The sequence below is a fragment of the Apis mellifera genome, linkage group LG4 (assembly GCF_003254395.2).
Source record: "Apis mellifera strain DH4 linkage group LG4, Amel_HAv3.1, whole genome shotgun sequence".
NCBI classification, from domain to species: Eukaryota; Metazoa; Arthropoda; class Insecta; order Hymenoptera; family Apidae; genus Apis; species Apis mellifera.
The window spans coordinates 3,998,350-4,017,501 of record NC_037641.1 but is presented as its reverse complement, the minus strand read 5'-3'; the positions used below and the strand labels follow the sequence as shown (position 1 = coordinate 4,017,501).

Sequence of the window (19,152 nt, the reverse complement as noted above, 5' to 3'; positions counted from 1 at the left end):
TTCTTTTTTCCCTCCCTCGTTCGAAACAAAACATCCTCTCTAAAAGAAAAGGAAAGAGGAAAGAAGCCGTAGACAAATTTATTTAGGGAAATTCATTTAAGAGAGAATTCTTGGTATAGGTTCGGGCTATATCTCGAGGGTAGTTTACGACGCTCGATGGAATTAGAAGCGTTTAATTTCTGCGAGGAAATTTCTCTTGTTACGATCGTCTAACGAGACTTTCCCAAGAACGGAAAATGATATAACGGAAAATTCGTTTTCGATTTCAGCGTGTTGAACAGGAGCCCGGAACATTTGATCAAGGAAATTATACTGGTCGACGATTTCAGCGATCATCGTAAGTTCGCTTCCCCTTTCTTTATAGATTCCTACACCACGAGTCGTGACTTACTTAAAACTTGCAACCTGAGACGAGAGAGCATCGAACGGTGCCACGGCAATTCACCTACTTTTTTGCAGCGGAGGACGGTGAAGAGCTGTCGAGGATACACAAAGTGCGAGTGATACGCAACGAAAAGAGGGAGGGTTTGATGAGGTCGAGGGTGCGAGGCGCGGATGCAGCCACCGCCACCGTGTTAACGTTCCTCGACTCGCATTGTGAATGCAACGCCGATTGGCTAGAACCACTTCTCGAGAGGGTGGCTGAGGATCCTACAAGGGTCGTCTGCCCTGTTATTGATGTCATAAGCATGGACACCTTTCAATATATCGGTAAAAAATATATAAGGTTTCTCTTTACTCCCATTTTTTTTTTCTATCTATTGCCACTGTTTAATCCATTTCCAAGCATTTTCAATGATTGATATTACTTCTTCTTATTTATTGTAATTTATTTTAATTGGCACAAGGAATCCGATCATTTTCTATCGTTGCCACCCTTTAATCTATTTCCAAGCATTTCCAATGATTGATATTACTTCTTCTTATTTATTGTAATTTATTGTAATTGGCACAAGGAATCCGATCATTTTAAACTGCGTGAAATCGTGTATAAAGTAAAGGAACGAAGAAAGTTGAAATAGGAGGGAGAATTAAGTGTATAAACAACATTGAAAACTTTTATCTCGACTCTCCATTTTTAACCAACTCTCGAATAACTCTCGCGCTTGTTCTTCCCGACCATTTATCCCTCGACGGACATAAATTCTATTCTGTTTCTCTCTATTTCTTTTAACCACCACTGTTAAAACATAATTCTCTCGACATTTCGCGCGAGAACAATCAATTGCGCGTTATTCAAAAAAGAAAATCCTATTCTATTCCTTCACTTGATCAAAAAATCATCAAATTTCTCAACTCCTTGTAGGCGCGTCAGCCGATTTAAGGGGTGGTTTCGATTGGAGTCTTGTGTTCAAATGGGAATACCTGAGCCAAACGGAAAGGCAGGCGAGACAAAAGGATCCCACGCAGGCGATCAGGACACCGATGATCGCGGGCGGCCTCTTCGTCATCAACAAAGCGTATTTCGAGAAATTGGGCAAGTACGACACGCAGATGGACGTGTGGGGCGGCGAGAATCTCGGTGAGTTCTCTCTCTTTCTCTCTCTCTTTATGGCGTTTCAATTGCGTGGAAATTCGTGAAATTCGCGATTCGATCCCCGCTTTTCAGAAATATCGTTCCGCGTGTGGCAATGCGGGGGAAGCTTGGAGATTATCCCATGCTCGCGCGTCGGCCACGTGTTCCGGAAACGTCATCCGTACTCGTTCCCCGGAGGGAGCGGTAACGTTTTCGCGCGGAATACGAGAAGGGCCGCCGAGGTGTGGATGGACGATTACAAACAATTCTATTACAACGCGGTGCCTTTAGCGCGTAACATACCGTATGGAAAGTAAGTACGATTCTCTCAACATCTCTGGTAAAAGGTATTATTCTTTCAAAACGTGCCAAATGGTGTGAATCTTTTTTTAAAAAGTTAGAAGAATCCAACTTTCTAGAGATTAGGAATTATAATAATTATTACCATTGAAATTAAGATTGATACCATGCCAATTATTCGTGTGTCTTCTAATAATTGAAGCAGTGCTTCATTTTTCGATATTATTCGCACACGGTGTTATCGAACATAATTTATATATTTGATAATAATCGCATTCGACGTGCATTTTCATTTATCGTCGTATAATTGATCAAAAATATAACGTCGAATTTATATGCGATATTTCACATTGATACATAATATCGTACGGGGCAATTTATATCCCGTGATAACCACGTTCACCAATTAATATATTGATGTATAACTTGATCAAAAATAACGAGGCAAAGTTATTAGCCAAAGTGTCCAACAATCCTCCCCAATTATTCACGGATCCTCGAAAACAACGAACGAGTTTTAAGCTGTAACGAATAATCGGCCAGGTATCAAAGGAAAAAAGTATATATATTCCTTTTTTGGAGGGAACGTAAATTATCTCGCAAGTTATTCCTACCACCGAGAACAACAGCATCGATGGCAACAATCTCTCGCGATACGCAACCCCCACGCGTTATTCTTCCGCCTTGCAATCTATTCATTGTCCGAAACTTTCTTCGAGAAACCAAGTTTCTTTTCTTCGAGATCGTTTATCACGGGCTAATTTCTACGGTTCTCCTCCTATCCACGCTGGAGGAGGGGAAGGAGAAGCTCGATTTACGGGCCGAAATACCGATAGCCGATTTCATTAAAACGCGTGAGCGCACGTGAGCCGTGTTAATAAAACGGGGCGTCGCCTACCCTTGTTTCAGTATTCAAGACAGGATGGAGCTGAAGCGGAAATTGCATTGCAAGCCCTTCAGCTGGTATCTGAAAAACGTGTATCCAGAGCTGGTTATACCGACCAGCGAGGGTGGACCCGGCGGATCGTTGAAACAGGGGTCCGCGTGTCTGGACAGCATGGGCCATCTCCTCGATGGAAACGTGGGACTTTACCCGTGTCACGACACCGGTGGTAACCAAGTAAGTATTGGCTCTGCGTTATTCATGCTACGTCCTTTCGTATATTCGAGTATACTGCGATGAAATAATACTATTCTATACCACGTTTCTATCATTGATCGATACGTTCAATTTTTATATTTCAATTATCGTGGATGGATTAAAGAGTCGAGAAATTTTGAAAAAGATATTGAAGATTCTTAGAACGTTTTCGAATATCTTTCGAATAACGAAAGGGGAGATTTTATTGAAATAGAATTTTTGGTAGGAAGATACGGAATGACTTTCAATTTCGAAATTTTGAAATTCAAAGAAATTGGATATATCTGGAGAAAATCAATGTTATTTCGATTCAATTAACCAAGGATAGTTATAATCTCGATTAGGATCGATCCTCGACTCGATAAATATCTCATCGGAACGCAATTTCTTACAGGAATGGGGTTTGACGAAGGACGGCCTCATCAGGCATCACGGCCTGTGCCTAACCCTTCCTGTCTACGCGAAAGGCACGACGCTGTTGATGCAGATCTGCGACGGTAGCGAGAACCAGAAATGGAGGCATCTCGAGGGCGGTTTGATCCGCCACTCGAGAATTCCCGTGTGCGTGGACTCGAGATACCACGCGCAAAAGGGTATCACCGCGGAAAAGTGCGACTCGAACGCCGAAACGCAGAGGTGGCATCTTTACAACCACAACCATTAGCTTCCGAGTGTGACAGTTGGTGGCTCGTGAAGGCAACGGTGCCGTCGTCACTCGCGAAGGGCCGAAGGGGTGCAATATTTGATCAGAAGAAGAAGGGTCGACCTGATAAGGGAGAACGATCTAATCGATCCGAGATCCAAGTTGCTCAATCGGACCCGTAAATGACGACACTTCAAACAGGGGTTCGTTGTTACGAAAAAGACCTTCTCCACGTGAAGACGAAGAAACGATTTATATATTATAGGAGAGTGATATATCGATTCATAGTTTTAACGAGACTGTGCGTTGACAAAGAGATTGCGGAGACATGGAATTGAATTCCTTTCTTTTTTTTTTTTTGAGATTTCGTAGAGAAAGATCGTTTTTATTTGCTGTTTTTTTTAAAGTAGAATGTGATAAGAGAATGTTTGAAGAAAATCGAAGGTGTTTATTATATTGGAATTGATTTGTGATGAATGAGGAATATAGTCTACCATTTTGTTTGTTTTGTTTTGTTTTAATTAATCGATGATATATAATTGTATGATTGGAAGGAACGTCGATGTCCTAGTCGAATTCATTTTGCAAGGATTGTTTTCTAGAAGCATATTCATTCCGGTGCATTTACATTGATGATCTCATATATAGAGTATAGATTTCTGCGAAACGATTTTCTCACTTCATTTACCGTTTATATCATTTTGAAATAAACATCGAAACGTGAAATTCTCGTTTTATCGATGCTCCATTTTTTTATCGAAAAGTAACGAGCATTGGTCCAACGAGAAGCAAACAAAACGATTAAAAATGCGATACCGATTTTTATTTAACTTCTTATTTTCACGGCCTTAAGCGAATGATCAAATGACGAAAAACGCTATTTTCAAATCGACTATTCTTTCTTAGCCGACCACACGTATTCAAACACGTACACACACACACATACACATGGTATACGTGGCGCATCGATTTGTGTTAAATCATTGGTCGATCGTGATATATATACGAATCGGGTGCTTCTCGATCCAAAGACATGCGCTACCATTCTCTCACAAAGAGATTTATTTTTCTATGTAAAAAAAAAAAAAAAAATTGTATACTTACTTGGTTGTGCGAATAGTTGGAAATTATGGATGTATTTGCCTCGCAAAGACTCAACGTGTTATAGAATAGCGATTATATCAATTGATTTTTACTTTATTTATTTTTCTTTTGCTTTGTATCCGATTCCTGGTGACAAAGTTCTTAGAAGAAGAATATATTAGACGATTGTCTTGACTAAATTGCCTGCGACACGTTGAGTTTTTCCTAGGCAAAAATATGGAGCAACTATTATACAGCAATATGTAGGCGAGAGAACGATTTTTTGTACACTGATACTATTTTCACGACGACAATGATCCGACTGCCGTCATCTCGCATACGATATTTAACACACGTATATGTATATGTACACAGAAGTTACGCTATCGAGAATTATTGTAAGCTTTTGTATAATACCGAACGCGCCCCTAATCGCCTATTTACACATATTCTTAGATTTACGAAAAGCGATGTACATTCGAAGAAAGATCGTTTCTATTCTTAAAAACCGATTAAGCTAAGCTATTAGACAGTATCATTCAGATTTAATCGTATTTTCAACTGGTGCAATTGTACATATGGGTTTAAAGATCTCTTTTATTAAAAAAAAAAAAATTCTTATAAATACGAATATCTCGAGTCCGCAAATTTGGCTTAAATTTTACGAATAATCATTCCGCTCTATGCGTAATATCTTTGAATAGACGCGTGATAATGAATATTATTGCATAGAGTGTATTCTTATCGCGCACTTCTCTTCCTCATTACGTATTTTTAATTCAAACATTTTATCATTCAATTACAAAATGAAACGCTGTGAACAATTTATATATAATACATTTTTTTCCTAATGGAATTCTATCACGAAATCCTATAATCGAACGGACAAAATAAATTAAAAAGATAATTAAACGCGTATAATAATAACGGGGAACTCGTTTCTTTCCAATTTTCGGTTCTCCCCAATCGACTCGCGAATCGATGTTGTAAATATTTCAATGCGCGATCATATTCAATCGTCTGTCTCCCGTCCTAAGGCATCTTTGAATTAATTCGAAGCGAATACACGATATTATTCGAGATTTTTTTGCCACGAATTCGCGAGTAACCAGGCATAATCGCGTGCAATTGTAAATAATATATCTATGATATAAGTTAAAATATAAAACGCGTACTTCCATGAATCTATAAGCTGTAAGATAAACGAAACGACGATTTAAACGTTTAAGATTACGTTGTACATTATCACGAATACTTCCCTGATTTTTCTATTATGTGCGATTGATCATTTTATCGACTTTTTTAAATATTGTTGAATACCCAATCCTTTTTAATTGCAATTTGATAAGTTTATAATAATGCATCGAAGACTCGGTACGCGAAAAAGTAATGTTTTTGAGATGAATTTTTTTTTAATTTAATTTATTATATGTACATTTAATTTATTACATTATCCTTTGGATATTGAAACTACGTCGAAATTATAATGAATTTACAATTTCTGCAAATAAAAATAATCATGGAAATAAAAGAAAATACCATACATATGAACGTTCGTTTTCGACTGAATACCTGTAGTCAAGGTGTACACATTGAATTTCTACGATTCTGTATTTTGCAAATGTATCATATTAAAAATCCAAACAAAAATATATATGAGTATATACATTTGGTACATACTTATATATATTTGTATCTCGTACATTAAGAACGCGATATTATAACTCATAGGAACAAAGTTTTTTAATAAAACGATGGAATTATTCCAAAAGTTATGAAGAGTGTCTTTTTTTGACAACCAACAAATGTTTTTTTTATCCAGCAAATATTTTATTTAAAAATATCAAATAATATAGTGAATAATCTTGTAAGAATAACACAATTGATTTACAATTAAAGACGTGATTTAAATATTATGATTTTGCACTACGTTTTTTGAGTGCATTATTAACTTTCTTCTTAAATTCATCTAAGTTTATATCATCTTTCTCTTCCTTCTTCTCTTTAGATGCCTCCTCAGGAGGTACAAATGCTTGTGCCCTACGTTCTTGTCTTCTTTTCTCAGCCTCCTGGTGCTTGATATCTTGTTCTCTCTTCTTCTTGGCTCTTTTCTGTTGCTCGTTCAAGAAATATTCTCCTGTACTTATCATCTTGTCTATCTTGCTCTCTTGTTGAGGAGGTGGGAATGGGGTATACGGTTTTTTCTCTTTCTTATTCTTCGGCTGCTTCCTCTTGTTAATATTTTTACTATTGAATTTAGGCAAAAATCTCTCCCAATTTTCATTCTTTAATTTTGGATCTTTTGCCAGTTCTCTCTTAATCATCAATGCTTTAATATTATAAATAGGATGAATGTTTTTCATAGTATCTTCAACGATACGTCTAACTAATGGAAGACTTCTATAAGGACCTAATGCAGCCACTGTCTGTCCTTGTACAAGAACGTAACAATTTGTTAACAATTCAATGGATTTCAAAGTGCATCCTTTTGGTCCTATAAGCCTCTGACGTCTCTTGACAAATTTTTCTCGGTTTCTTACAAAAGAAGATATTTTTATAATATCTGAACTAATATCATCTTGAAGTACTCTAACTGCTTGTTCAAAAGGAACAGATCTTGACATAAGTTTGATCATGTCACGAGCTTTAATTATAATATATGGATCCCATGTTTTTCTAGTAGTTTTCACAGTCATACTACCTTCAATGAAATCTAATTCAGCTTTGATTGCATAATCGTCTAAAGCTTTCTGAATTAATGGCCAATGTTCTTTTAAATATTGTTCTCTGTATTTTGGGAACAAAGTTGCAAATGAACTTTCTTGAAGTAAACGATTAGGATTGTCCTCAGGTTTAAAAGATGGAATTTCTAATGACCAGGCATTGTCCACTGGACCCGTTGTTTTGGGATCATCCTCTTTTTCAGAATCACTCATTTTTTATATAATATTTTTATAATAATATTTAATCTTCAATTTTTTAATATGTATTAATTTCTATCATTGCACTAACTTTATCAATCAAGACTCGATTGATTTAGTTTATGAAATAAAAATTAATACTTTAATACTTTAATCGCACTATTTTGAAATTGCATTTATAACAAAAAACTTTAAAAACTTATTTTTAATCACTCCACGTGATACTTAAACATACAGTTCCTAATTTTAAGGTTATATTGTTGATTTTCATTGAACAATGAACACAAATATAATGTAGAGAATAACCGTTACTTTCTTTAGTAACGCCATCTCTCGAAAAGTATTGAAACTCAAGTCTTACACTCAATTTTCAATACTTTACCATAGACTATAGACCAGGATAGATACGACATCTTATAAGATTTTTGTGTTACATTCTGAAATATCGACCATGAAAAAAGCAGTAATTTTTACAATTTCTGCAATTTACTATGGCTAACATAGAAACTACATTTATCTTATTCTCAAAAAAGATATACATACATGTATATATCTATATATACATGTATGTATATGCAAGAGATGCATTGTATCTACAATTCCATGCTTCTTTACTCAAATATTTATTTAAAATTAATAAATTTTCTTTTTTTTTTTTGATGTAGGTTTGCAAAACATTTCATCTTTGATCAAATGTTTGTGCAAAACAAACAACAAAAGAATTCCTAAGATATAAGTTAAATCTATGAAAGTAAAAATTAAATTATATTTTAATTATATACAGCTCTACATAAAGCACACACATAAATCAATTCACATACATCACTTCACATATATAAATCAATATTTTATATATTCATTGCCATGAAAATATAAAATATTGATAATTAATTAAAAAATTTAAAAAAATTAAATATATTCCACACAGTTTCAGAATTTTCACCTACTACTATTATCATTTGCATGCATTTTAAACAAATTCTACTTTAAGCACACTATTCCTATAGCAACAATTCTATGAGCCATCTATTTATATTCTAAAATTTTTATTTAGAAAAATTTAATGAATTCCTAAATATAATTTACAAATATCCTTAATAAAATATGATCCCTACAGAAACTCAAAATAATCTAATTCATCTAAACCTATAATTCCTTGTAATCCCTACCTACATATTAATTAAATGTTTATTTTAATCTTTATTTAGCATAAAACTAATATTTTCCTATATAATTTAAAAATTTATATAGGAAACCTACCTACACAAAGATATAGAACACATAATCAAAGGAAAAAAATATTATATGAAGTACTCATCTTCTTCAATTGGCATTTCCTGAAAGATTGATCTGAAACAAACTTATTTAAACGATTAGTACAATAATTAAAAAAAGAAAAAAAGAAAAAGAAAAAAAAAAGAAATAATATTGGTTTGGAACAGTATAAAAAGATAAGTTTTATAACAAACATTCACTATTATTGACTCTAAAAAATTTAAATATTAAAAAGAATTTAAATTTGGTATTTTAAAAAATTTAGAAAAATTCTTACAAAATCTTCTTACTTGCAATACTTTCTGCAACAAGGGTAGAATGTATAAGGGATGCTGAAAAAGAAAACAAGTAGTCAGAAGGACTACTCAAATAAAAAATATCTTCCACTTGATATGAACCCGAGCAACCACGAATCATTTTATATCGCAACACTAATAAACTAATATTTATTTATTTTTATAAAATAGAAAATCAACCACGATGAGTGCTTTATCATATTTGCAATACTGATTTAAATTGATAGAAAAAATATAAAAAAAAAAGCTGAAAAAAAGCCGAAAACAATATTTACGCAACACTACTCTATGCACTCAAATTTAAATAACGCAACACTATAGCGAGAAATCCAGTGCAGTCTCCTTAATGACTGCTGTGTAATCACCCTTGCAGCTTTTTTAGCCACTTAAGGTGATTCAGGAACAGAAGCGTTGAGTATTTCCACAATCCAAGTGGAAAAAGCTTGGGCATTTAATATTCGCAACACTACTTACAAACGCGATTATTTATCAACGCAACACTATATTTTAAAACAAATTCAATACAAATCATTACTTTTATATGACTAGAAAGCTACAATTAATTAAAAATAATGAATTATAGTTCAAAAATAAAGCTATCAATTTATTTTAATTAAAGAAATTAAATCAATTTTTAATAATAAAAAAATCGCGATATCTTATAATTCGCAACACTAATGCAAACGCGATTCTCATTTTAACGCAACACTAATCCAAACGCGACTTTTACTTCAACGCAACACTAATACAAACGCGATTTTCATTTTAACGCAACACTAATAAGGAAACGCGACAATTACAACGCAACTCTAATTCAACCCGTTATTAATTAATCGCAACACTAATGAAAAATCGCGATGCCCATGATGACTGGATCCGGTGGGCCGGCATGCAATCGGCCAGACAAAACAACAACATATACTACGTATTACTAAAACGAGCACAGTGACAAAATAGTAACAATGACTTCCCATTCTTTGGACCCAGAAAAAATCCAAAAAATGAGAAACCATTCGTTGCAGCCCCTCTTCGCGACAGTTTGTCGAGGCCTCTTCGGTCTTCCTCCTTCGGGCGCAATGCCCGCTGAAACTTAAATCTAGGCTCGAGATTCACTAATCGCAAATCAAAGAAAAAAAGGAAAAAAAAAGGGACTAAGTCGCGGAAACTAGCACATGGACGACTAATGATCGTAATGATCATTGTTCATACATGTGCAGAATCTCGAGCGCAACGTTCGTTTCGAAAGCAAATCACGACCGCGACCGCGGAATTCGAAAAATGGATGAGCAAAGCCAGAGACAAATGGCATTTTTCCATTCGTCTCAGCTTTACCATCGATTTATCAAATTTTATTTCCTGAAACAGATTGTCACGCGAAAACGCGCCTACCCGACCAGAGACTGTGACAACCTGCCCGGCCCTACCTACTTATATTTAACAGGCATACCAGAAGTATACTACCTATCCTACCTAGCCCTATATTTAAAAAATGGCAAAACAGGCATACCAACACATTCATTCCACGATTCTCACGCATAATACTCGGGCGCAAAAGCCTACACTAGGGAAAGTGTCCCGGGACACCTCCGACACCCGAGCTTGGCACACTACTCTCACACTCTAAGTGTACGTACCATTTTCCTGAAATCGACTGACGATGGCTAGCAACCATTGCGATAAGAACACGTATATATTAATTAATTGAATATTTTTCAACAAAAATATGTTTTTTAAAAGAATTAAATTACTAAAATAGTAATATTTAATATCATTGTCGTAATTTGGAAGTAAAACTTATATAATATTGCATATGAATTATTGGAAATTATAATGAGATTACTCTATATGAGATTACTACTTTACTGTTGTAAATATATCAAGTTATATTGCATGGAATGATAAACGACGCAATTCCACAGCCTAACCACACACACACAATGTGGAAAATACGTCGTGCACGATTCACTAACGCATCGTCAATCGCTGAAAAATTATTATAAACTTATAAACTAGATTCATCATGCCCATTGCCTTTCTCTCACTCAAGTAGCACCGGGGCACGTGAATGAGATCCTGGCAATAAACATGGAAAGGGTTAAATCTGAAAATCCTGAGCTAAAAAAGATATTAGTATATCTAACGAACTAATATTCTTCAATTCAAAATCTATTTATTTTATTTCAAGTTTTAATAAATTTAATTTATGAATTTAATGAATTCTTATTAATTTTAGAACAAAAATGTAGAAACAATAAATAAGAAATTTATTTTAAGAATTAATAATAAATAATTGACTCTAGGTTGAAATTTATTTATATCATTATTTTTATAATATATTCATTTGTAAAAATAACCTCAGGCGATTTCTTTATCAAAGTACGTTTTCAAAAATGTATGAAAGAAATATTCAAAACTTGTAGCTTTGATTTCAAAATCTGCCTGTCGCGAAGTGTCTTCTTGCATATAATATTTGATATCTTTTTAAACAATAAAGAAATAAAACTATTATCTTTACTATTTATTTAATTTATGTATATATATATTTAAATATTTGACATTTGTAAATATACCTTAATACATTACAATAATTTATTTTTAGATAATGAACTAATAAGATTATTAAAAATTATTAATATTTAAAAGCACAATATACAAGAAGACCTATCCTGAGCTAATAAATAAAACACAAGAAAAAGAAATGTTACTATTCACGGTTATATTATAAATACCCGTGGTCACTGTGTTCGTGCAAAAATCTACGTATACAACCAATTACTCGTGTCGATTCGGATCTTTCATCCTACGACATGATTGAGTAATCAGAGGAACATAAATGCATGCGACTCACCAATGATGCGAAGAATCTGCTCTCGGGATATCATTGCCGAATAATCAGGAAATGGAAACTGTAACACATGGAACATAATAATTAAAACACAATTCTATTGAAAAAATTGAAGTAGAAAATATATAAAAATAATTACCTCTTCGCGTGATGGATGATCGCCTTATTCTCTTGAGAAACACTGACTCTATCTCGAAAACGAATATTCAAAAAAAAAAAATAAAAATAAAAAACTATTAATTACATTTATAATTGGCAAACAAACACTGACTCTAATTTCGCGACTGATTATTATAATTAAATTGAATTAGAACAGCTATGTTCTAAAAAAAATACTTAAAATATTATTACGAAACAAACACTGACTCTATTGACCGCATTGCACGCGGTCACAAATTTCTGAAAGAAAAATTGTATTAAATGGGAATGGGATAAAAAAATACTCTTGATAAAAGGGTGCTGAAAAGAAGAAATGACGAAAAGGTAGCCAGAAGGGTTACCAAAATAGATATCCACTCAATATAAATCCGAACAAACCGTGAGTGGAACATTTTTTATTTCTCGCAACACTAATATACTAAAATTTCCAAAAAACGCGAAGAGTGCTTTATTGTATTTGCAATACAATTCTTAATAAAAAAAAATAAAAATAAAAAAATAAAAAATTCGCGAATTTATCATCAGTAAAGTGTTTTAATTTACGAAACTCTATTAAACTAATTTATGCACTCGTGTTTTATTATACGCAACACTAATAGCGGAAGATTGCAGTCATATCCAAAGACTGCCATTGTAACCACCCTTGTGCAGTTTTTTAACTGCAATAGGTGATTCAGGAGTAGCACATTTCCACCATTCAAGTGGAAGAAATATGGGCAATTCGGAAACGGAACATTACTTTAAACAACGCGATCATTTGTTAACGCAACACTACTTTTTCAAATTTACTATTCTCATTTTCTATAAATGAAAAACTACTTCAAATATTTTGACAATATAAATCACTATAGAATAAATGCAAGTTTAAATTAAAAAAAAAAAAAAATAAAATAATAGACTAATTCATAATTAAAATAATTAAAGCAATCGCGATATTTTTTACAACGCAACACTACAAGAAACGCGATCATCATTTTATCGCAACACTAATTCAACCCGTTATTAATTAATCGCAACACTAATAAAAAATCGCGATGCCCATGATGACTGGATTCGGTGGGCCGGCATGCAATCGGCCAGACAAAACAACAACATATACTACGTATTACTAAAACGAGCACAATGACAAAATAATAACAATGACTTCCCATTCTTTGGATCCAGAAAAAATCCAAAAAATGAGAAATCATTCGTTGCAGCCCCTCTTCGCGACAGTTTGTCGAGGCCTCTTCGGTCTTCCTCCTTCGGGCGCAATGCCCGCTGAAACTTAAATCTAGGCTCGAGATTCACTAATCGCAAATCAAAGAAAAAAAGGAAAAAAAAAGGGACTAAGTCGCGGAAACTAGCACATGGACGACTAATGATCGTAATGATCATTGTTCATACATGTGCAGAATCTCGAGCGCAACGTTCGTTTCGAAACAAAATCACGACCGCGACCGCGGAATTCGAGAAATCGATGAGCAAAACCAGAGACAAATGGCATTCGTCTCAGCTTCACCATCGATTTATCAAATTTTATTTCCTGAAACAGATTGTCACGCGAAAACGTGCCTACCCAACCAGAGACTGTGACAATCTGCCCGGCCCTACCTACTTATACTTAACAGGCATACCAGAAGTATACTACCTATCCTACCTAGCCCTATATTTAAAAAATGGCAAAACGGGCATACCAACACATTCATTCCACGATTCTCACGCATAATACTCGGGCGCAAAAGCCTACACTAGGGAAAATGTCCCGGGACACCTCCGACACCCGAGCTTGGCACACTACTCTCACACTCTAAGTGTACGTACCATTTTCCTGAAATCGACTGACGATGGCTAGCAACCATTGCGATAAGAAAACATATACATTTTATATATATAATTAAATGAATATTTATCAATAAAAATATATTTTTTTTTGAAAGAATTAAATTAAATAAACTACTAAAATAGTAATATTTAATATCATTGTCATAATTTGAAAGAAAATTTATAATATTGCATGTAAGTTATTGGAAATTATAATGAGATTACTCATAAATATATCAAGCTATATGATATATCAAATATATTATACATAGAATGATAAACGACGCAATTCCACAGCCTAACCACACACACAAAATGTGGAAAATACGTCGTGCACGATTCACTAACACATCGTCAGTCGCTCAAAAATTATTAACTTATGAACTAGATTCATCATGCCCATTGCCTTTCTCTCACCCAAGTAGCACCGGGGCACGTGAATGAGATCCTGGCAATGAACATGGAAAGGGTTAAATCTGAAAATCCTGAGCTAAAAAAAGATATTAGCATATCTAACGAACTAATATTCTTCAATTCAAAATCTATTTACTTTATTTCAAGCTTTAATAAATTTACTTTACAAATTTAACGAATTCTTATTAATTTTAGAAAGCAAAAATGCAGAAACAATAAAAAGAGAACAAAATAAGAAATTTACATTGAGAATTAATAATAAATAATTGACTCTACATTGAAATTTATTTATATCATTATTTTTATAATATATTCATTTGTAAAAATAACCTCAGGCGATTTCTTTATCAAAGTACATTTTCAAAAATATATGAAAGAAATATTCAAAACTTGTAGCTTTGATTTCAAAATCTGCCTGTCGCGAAGTGTCTTCTTGCATACAATATTTAATATATTTTTAAACAAGAGAAATAAAACTATTATCTTTACTATTTATTTAATTTATGCATATATATATTTAAATATTTGATGTTTGTAAATATACTTTAATACATTACAATAATTTATTTTTAGATAATGAATTAATATTATTAAAAATTATTAATATTTAAAAACACAATATACAAGAAGACCTATCCTGAGCTAATAAATAAAACACAAGAAGAAGAAATGTTACTATTCACGGGTATATATAAATACCCGTGGTCATTGTGCTCATGAAAAAAATCTACGTATACAACCAATTACTCGTGTCGATTCGGATCTTTCATCCTACGACATGATTGAGTAATCAGAGGAACATAAATGCATGCGACTCACCAATGATGCGAAGACTCAGGATATCATTGCCACCAGGAATAATCAGGAAATGGAAACTGTAACATATGAAACATTATAATTAAAACATAATTCTATTTGAAAAAATTGAAACAAAGTAGAAAATATATAATTACCTCTTCGCGTGATGGATGATTGCCTTATTCTCTTGAGAAACACTGACTCTATCTCGAAAAGAAATATTCAAAACAAAAAAAAAAAATAAAAATAAAAAACTATTAATTATATTTATAATTGGCAAACAAACACTGACTCTAATTTCACGGCTTCATATATAAATTTAATTAAAACTAAGAAAACAAAATTTTATTTTCTAAAAATATTTAAAAAAAACTGTAACGAATCAAACACTGAATCTACCAACCGCATTGCGCGCGGTCACAAAAATTTTCTGAAAATAAAATTATATTAACAATGGAAATCTATAGAAAAAGAAGCAAAATAAGCTTTCTATATTTTGTTCTTTTTTCTATCAAATATTTGTTTCAGAAAATATTATCATTATTTGAAATTATGAATTTATTATTATTAATTTCTCATGAATAAAAAAATATGTAAGAAAATAAATCATATATGAGAATATATATTTTTATAGAAAATTTATCTTTTAAACAAAAATATTAATATTTGTAGTGAATGTTCATTATAAAGATATAAATATATTTTAAAATAATAAAATATATCATAAATACCATGAAATAAAAATAGAATAAATACATACAGTACAGAAGATTCTCTTTGAAAAAGTACGATGGCGTCCATATTGGAATTTTTCCCGCCTTTATGGTTGGCCAATAATCAGGTAATATTCTGTGAAAAAGAATATAAAAATTTTCGAATAAACACATAAAAATCTATAAAACTAATCGATCAGATTAAAGTAATAATAAAATAAAAAAAATAATCGAGTACAAATTCTATTTAAAAAGTTATAATATAAAGTAATTGCAATTGTAACCGTCAAAAAAAACGAACAAAGGAAAGCGAATAAATTAATCCTTGAAAGATTGAATAATAATGTATAAACAATAAACTATATATAGTTTTGCTAGGAAATATGTAATATATACATATTACGTAGCAAATAAATCACTTTAAGAAGAATCACCTCAAAAAGAATCACTTTAAAAAGAATCACGTCACGAAACTTCTGATCACCACCAATATCGATAGTACAATGACGCGTCATGTTACAATTTCGATTATCGAATCGAATTAGAGAAAGGGAAGGGGAAGGTGCGCGTCGTTCGGAAAGTCGAACATGTCGAAACGTGTCGAAAACATGTCGAGCGTAACAAAAACACGAACGCCTGATTTCTTGGAAAGACAATGTTATGGAAAATGTTATGTTACCGACCTCGAGCATAACATTGAAGGTAAAAGAAAGAAAAACATACGAACGAATGACGCATTTAGAATCGCAATATATATTACTAATATAATATAATTCGAGTTCGATAATTCGATAATTCGATAATTCGATAAAATTGATTTTTTACATTCGTTTCAATATGGATAAAAAATATAGGAATCTATTCTAAATAAATCTATCTTTAAAATATCAAAAAGCTATGAATCGTGATGGTATATGCATGCTATAAATCATTTTTCTTTCAGCTATTTCGGAAATAGAATGATAATTTCGCCGAATAAAAATTAAAATCGTAAAGCAAATGAACAAAAAAATCATAATTTTATTAAAATGAAGCAACAAGTGAATTCAACTCTCGATTCAATGAAGTATAAACTACCGGCAAGCAACTTCGACGTTAACGATTAACGAAAAAAGTACAAAAAAACTCAAAATACTAATTAATTTCATTATTACAATAATAAATGGATTATTAAATAAACGAAACTAATATTAATTTATAAATTTGATAATAGAATATGAATAAAATTACTTACTGCGTAGTCGAATCACTGAAGCCGGTAACAAACGACACACATCCTCACTCTATGACTTTTCACAGGAGACTGACGCCATGATTTGCCTACTCGCTTTCTGATTGGCTGGCGTCGTAAAGCTAATTCGATAATCGAAATCGCGCGGAAAATTAAAGCATTATATAATATTTTAATTATTAATAATTAATAATATATTAAAAATAAATTATTAATTTATTTATATTTATTTATATTTATTTTAAAATTATTAATTATTTGTTTTATTTCTATATTTATATTTTTCTACTATTCATTTATTAATTTATTTATCGATTATCGATTTATCGATTACTTAATAATTTATTTATCTATTTAATAATTTATTTATAGATTTTTTTATAAAAATTCTTTACTTTATTAATTTATATATGCATTAATTTATTTATTTAATTTTTCTTTTTCTTATATCTAGTTTATTTTCACTTCTCATGACGTTGAAACTTTTTATACATAGCTATCGATAATATGAAAGTTTCCATGTTTTCCCAAAAGATGGCAAAACCAATCAAGAATCGTTAAAAAATTCAAAGTACTATCAAGTGTGAAAAAAAGTGTAAAAAAGTGTGAAAATATAACTTGAAAGAAGTGAAAGAAGTGAAAAAAGTGAAAAAAATTTATTTATGTTATTAGATATATAAATTTTTGTTAAAATTTTAACATTTACATAGGATACTTATTTTTTGCATATTTTCTTTTACAAGTTACATTTTTTGCACTGAACACATTAAAAGTGAGTATATTATCTCTAATAATAATTGAATCATAACATAGAAAATATTTGAAGAACAATAAACTTATATAATATATTTATATACTTGTATAATAATTCGAAAGATTTTAATAAAAATTTCAGAAAATTTAACCAAATTTAAAGTTTAGAAAGGATACTGCATTCTTACACTCGACTAGTGCTGTCATCATGTGGTATAATACGGAATTATATGCAATTTTATTTATGGTGGTATTTGTGGTTATTTTTTATTATTGTTATACTTTCTTTAACAAAATTTAATTGAAATTGGAATTATAATATAATAATATAATTAATAAAAATTTCAGCTATCAATAATTTCAATTATTTATATAAATATGTATAAATCATTATCCATATCATCAATACTTTATATTGTTTCTGAAAAAGGATTATGTTTAATGATATAACCAATGCATAAGGTATCTATGACGCAGTTTATTATACAATTACAATACTCTTACTAATCATATTGTGATAATGATCGTAGTAATAGTATATTCTAGATAACATGAAATATTCCAGATTGATATGATTTTATTTATACAGCTTCATTAACGCACATTCATACATGCCTTTCTCTTTCTCTCAACCCTTTCGCTCAAACTTCCGGTGAATCCTGTCAAGATCAACACGGAATATTTAGGGCGGACATCAGAAACACGCTTCACGGATAATTAATTGCTACTGCATCCCATGGCATGAATTCTCATAACCATAGATACGCGTGAACGTCTTAAAAAGGTTGCGAATCTCACGAACACGCTTCTAAGTCTTGGTACAAAATAGTTTAGACGACTTTGTCATCGAAATATGGACTATTCTCCATTCTTATGATTTTAATCTTTTTTTTTAAGAACTATCATACCGTGCTCTTTTTTTTTTTTTTTTTTAATTTTTCTAAACTTCATTTAGTCTCTTATGGTTACCTTTTAATGGTACTTTTCTCTTATTATTTAACGTTATTTCTAGGCATCGAATCGAACGATGTCACGCGTGTCCCAATATTTATGAATAACACATCGAATTATTTAATAATAGGCTTCTATATAACGCTAGATTTCTCTCAGAAGACAATTATACACCGCTACTGATTGAGATTAATCGATTAATTCTCGATATATCAGTGTCATCTTGGAAAAAAGTGCGCCCCTTTTGTATTGTACGCCATATTTTTCTCGTGATTTTTAATGTTATTTCACATAGGTATTTAGAAAGAAC

At 31.9% G+C, this 19,152-nt stretch overlaps 2 protein-coding genes across 3 annotated transcripts in view; one reads left to right on the top strand and one right to left on the bottom strand.

Moving 5' to 3' along the window:
- Nucleotides 1-5,345, top strand: part of LOC411054 (polypeptide N-acetylgalactosaminyltransferase 2) — a 182,292-nt gene extending 176,947 nt beyond the window's left edge. For both annotated transcript variants that reach the window (XM_394527.7, XM_006558671.3), the window contains 6 exons: nucleotides 270-337; nucleotides 460-711; nucleotides 1,307-1,522; nucleotides 1,610-1,829; nucleotides 2,726-2,936; nucleotides 3,352-5,345. In XM_394527.7, the coding sequence (XP_394527.2) occupies nucleotides 270-337; nucleotides 460-711; nucleotides 1,307-1,522; nucleotides 1,610-1,829; nucleotides 2,726-2,936; nucleotides 3,352-3,621 (1,237 nt within the window). In that variant the 3' untranslated portion in view covers nucleotides 3,622-5,345. The remainder of the gene's footprint in view (nucleotides 1-269; nucleotides 338-459; nucleotides 712-1,306; nucleotides 1,523-1,609; nucleotides 1,830-2,725; nucleotides 2,937-3,351) is intronic.
- Nucleotides 5,346-5,780: 435 nt separating this feature from the next.
- Nucleotides 5,781-7,882, bottom strand: LOC102654312 (KRR1 small subunit processome component homolog). Its single transcript, XM_006558670.3, has one exon. It carries the CDS (start codon nucleotides 7,617-7,619, stop codon nucleotides 6,597-6,599), a length of 1,023 nt encoding a protein of 340 aa, XP_006558733.1. The 5' UTR covers nucleotides 7,620-7,882; the 3' UTR covers nucleotides 5,781-6,596.
- Between the last annotated feature and the right edge of the window lie 11,270 nt (nucleotides 7,883-19,152).

Excerpts from the sequence above, each read along its gene's own strand:
- LOC102654312 (XM_006558670.3), bottom strand. The coding sequence starts at position 7,619 with ATGAGTGATTCTGAAAAAGAGGATGATCCCAAAACAACGGGTCCAGTG.